The sequence below is a fragment of the Ailuropoda melanoleuca genome, chromosome 12 (genome assembly GCF_002007445.2).
Source record: "Ailuropoda melanoleuca isolate Jingjing chromosome 12, ASM200744v2, whole genome shotgun sequence".
NCBI classification, from domain to species: Eukaryota; Metazoa; Chordata; class Mammalia; order Carnivora; family Ursidae; genus Ailuropoda; species Ailuropoda melanoleuca.
Window position 1 is genome coordinate 63,755,400 of NC_048229.1, and position 3,598 is coordinate 63,758,997.

At 56.2% G+C, this 3,598-nt stretch overlaps 1 protein-coding gene across 1 annotated transcript; it reads left to right on the plus strand.

The window, feature by feature from the left end:
- The first annotated feature begins 239 nt into the window (after nucleotides 1–239).
- Nucleotides 240–2,184, plus strand: THAP11 (THAP domain containing 11). Its single transcript, XM_034638610.1, has one exon. It carries the CDS (start codon nucleotides 542–544, stop codon nucleotides 1,469–1,471), a length of 930 nt encoding a protein of 309 aa, XP_034494501.1. The 5' UTR covers nucleotides 240–541; the 3' UTR covers nucleotides 1,472–2,184.
- The last annotated feature ends 1,414 nt before the right edge of the window (nucleotides 2,185–3,598 follow it).

Below are 3,598 nucleotides of genomic sequence, written 5' to 3' on the forward strand. Positions count from 1 at the left end.
AAGCAAACGCCCAAGGCGCTTGCGCACTACAGAGGCGCACGCCGCCCGATTCCCCCCCCCCTTAGGATTCCGGGTCCTTGTGAAGGGCGGTCCAGGCGACAGCGTTCCAACCGAATACGCCTCAATAGTCGGCCGGGGATAAGCCGGGTGGGGGTAAGAATCTGTTCTGCGTGGGCCGTCACGGTGCCCTGGAAAGCGGCCGGAATAATCCCGCCCCCGCTCCGGAAGTGAGCGGCTTCTGGCGCGGTGCATTGTGGGGGGCGTAGTCCTCCTTCCCAGGCGGTCCTTCGCGGCGTCCCCGGGGCCGACTCCGGAGCGCAGGCGGGCGGCCGGGCGGGCGGCGCAGCGCGGGCCGGCGGGAAGCGTATTCTGGGCACGGGACGCCGGGTTTTGCCGGCCGTGCCGGGCGGCAGTAGTGGGAGGCCGCCTACGGCCCCGCGCGGCGCCGCCCGTCGAGGGGCGGGCGGCGGCTGACCGACCGGGCCGTCGAAGGGCTCAGGAGGCCAGTGGGCCGGGCCGAGTCGGGCCGCGCGGCGCAGCCATGCCAGGCTTTACGTGCTGCGTGCCGGGCTGCTACAACAACTCGCACCGGGACAAGGCGCTGCACTTCTACACGTTTCCCAAGGACGCTGAACTGCGGCGCCTGTGGCTCAAGAACGTGTCCCGTGCTGGCGTCAGTGGGTGCTTCTCCACCTTCCAGCCCACCACGGGTCACCGTCTCTGCAGCGTCCACTTCCAGGGCGGCCGCAAGACCTACACGGTGCGCGTCCCCACCATCTTCCCGCTGCGCGGCGTCAACGAGCGCAAAGTAGCACGCAGACCCGCGGGGGCTGCAGCTGCCCGCCGCAGGCAGCAGCAGCAACAACAACAGCAGCAGCAGCAGCAGCAGCAGCAACCGCCGCCTCAACAACAGCAGCAGCAGCCGTCGCCGTCAGCCTCCACTGCCCAGGCCTCCCAGCTGCAGCCGAACCTGGTGTCTGCCTCTGCTGCTGTGCTTCTCACCCTTCAGGCCGCTGTAGACAGCAGCCAGGCTCCGGGGTCCGTGCCCCCAACGCCCACCACTCCCACCGGCGAAGACGTGAAACCCATCGACCTGACCGTGCAAGTGGAGTTCGCTGCTGCAGAGGGCGCAGCCGCCGCGGCCGCCGCGTCGGAGCTAGAGGCTGCTACGGCAGGGCTGGAGGCCGCAGAGTGCCCTATGGGTCCCCAGTTGGTGGTGGTGGGGGAAGAGGGCTTCCCTGATACTGGCTCCGACCACTCATACTCCTTGTCGTCAGGCACCACGGAGGAGGAGCTCCTGCGCAAGCTTAACGAGCAGCGGGACATCCTGGCGCTGATGGAGGTGAAGATGAAGGAGATGAAAGGGAGCATCCGCCACCTGCGTCTCACCGAGGCCAAGCTACGAGAAGAACTCCGCGAGAAGGATCGGCTGCTGGCCATGGCTGTCATCCGAAAGAAGCACGGAATGTGAATGGGTCCCCCTTCGGCTTGCTGGACTCCTGGACCCCTCTCAGCCTACAGGGACCTTAGGCCGCTGCTGTTGAACTCCCCTATACTCCTGGGGCACTGGTTGACAGTACTGAAGCTTAGGGCAGCTGGACTCTATTGCTGGTGACCTGGCACCCTCTCTTGTTTTCTCCTGAAGCAAGGTCCTGAAGTCTGGGACCTCAGACTCTGCACAGGTGACACCAGCAATTATGACTTTGTCCCCCACTCCCCACTTCACCCCCAATTTATGTTGCAGGTTCTGGTTAAGCAGAGGCTTCAGAACCACTGAACTTGAAAATTACCACTCAGGATGCAGGTTGGATGCCCAAGACTATGGGTTTGGGAAGACAACACCTTGAGGTTGGCCAGCATTGAGAGAAATCTTCTGTGTGTAGTGATAAGAGATCCAAGTAACATCAGTTCTCCTTTTCGTGCTTTTCCTTCCCAGGTCTAGCCTGTGATTCTGATGGGGACTGGCAGATCTGTGCCTCTGCCTATAAGGACCTCCCTCCCCAGGAGGCCACCTACAATGGGATCTAGGTGACCTGCTGATGAAGATCCAGCTTGCCAGGGACTTAGGTTTATCCTGTTATGTTTGCTACTGGTTACAAATTCTATTTTCTGTACAATTAGTCAGACTAAAGTTTTCACTGTGTTTGTTTGGCAAAACGAATTAAACAGAAAGTAAGGTTTTAATTTGGGTTTCGCCACTTTATTTTTATAAAGACTCATTAAGTATCCCTGAAAGGTGGGGAAGTAGACCTCCCAGCAGGCCTCTACCTTAGGTCTCAAGGACCAGGCTGATTCTGAGAGTAGAAATGCTTCATTGACCATGTTTGTCCATAAAGGGACCCTGAGCACATGGACCGTGGCCTCATAAGGTTCTCACAGTTCTGGTCCAGCTCACTCCAAAGAGTTTGGAAACTACCAAATGGTCCCAGTTTGCCGTGGGTTAGGAGAAGGAGCAACTGAGAGCTAAACCAAATTGTGACTGCTCACTTCTCTTGAGGGTTTTGAATTCCTCATGAATTTTCACCTGCAGTTGAATTTCACTCACCATTTTAGCCCTAGTACAGAGGCACACATGGGCTTGCAGTTACATAGTGAAGATCACAGCTGGAACCAGCCATGCTTCCTGCACACATAAGAACTCTTATATAGATACCTTGGCCTTGGTACGTTTTCATTGTGAAGTACTTGGGATTTGTGACCCCTTGACTCATTCTCTTGGCTGTTTCTATTCTTCAGATAAGGCAGGGGTGAGGTGAAATTTTTATGTATAGGTCCAAATAATTTAGTTCAAAGCCAGTGGGGAAAGGCAAGCCTTTAAAGCTAGCCCTATTTACTATGGGTGCTTGGGCACAAATGGACATTTCCTGGGCTCCAAAAAAAATGAATCCCTTCTCTGTTACTTTAGAAAAAGCCACTTCCCTGGGGGCTTTCCCTGTATCCGTGAACTGAAATGATAAATGTTTCTCTAGTCTCTGATCTCCTCCTGGCCCCTTGGCACTGACTTGAGAAACAAACAAGTCTCTGGTGGGGAAGAGAGGTGGAGTATAGGTTGTACAGGTGCTTGGTTGGGGAAGGGATTGGATGTCTGCCTTCCCAGTGTTAGTTCTGGCTAATCATAAATAAGGTGGTGGAAACACAGCATTGCCCTTCCAGGCCAGCTGGGACTGAAGCCCTTTGTAGGCAGCTATTGAGCCACTCTCTCACATGTCCCCACTCTCCACTAGGAGTTAGGGCTTTCGCAGACTCAGTCTATGCTGCGTAGTATATCCTAGCTCCTGTTTGTTGAAGGCACACTGTTTATGCTTTGGCTCACTTGGACCTCTCAGCAGCACTACCAGGACAGGCTCTGGCCAGGCTCTGGCCGAGACTCTGGTGTCCGGAGGTTATGTGCATACAGTCTATCCAGGGGGTGTTTTAGCTTCTTGGGGGTGGGGGAATGACCGCTCAGAACAAGGGCGGTCCCAGATGCACCACAAACAGGACAATGCAGAGCTCTCACTGGCTAAGCAATAAGCATCTAGTCAGGCAAATTAGTGCAGACCTGGTCTTACCAGCCATCCCCAGCAAGTGAGTGAGTGTGTGTGTGTGTGTGTGTGTA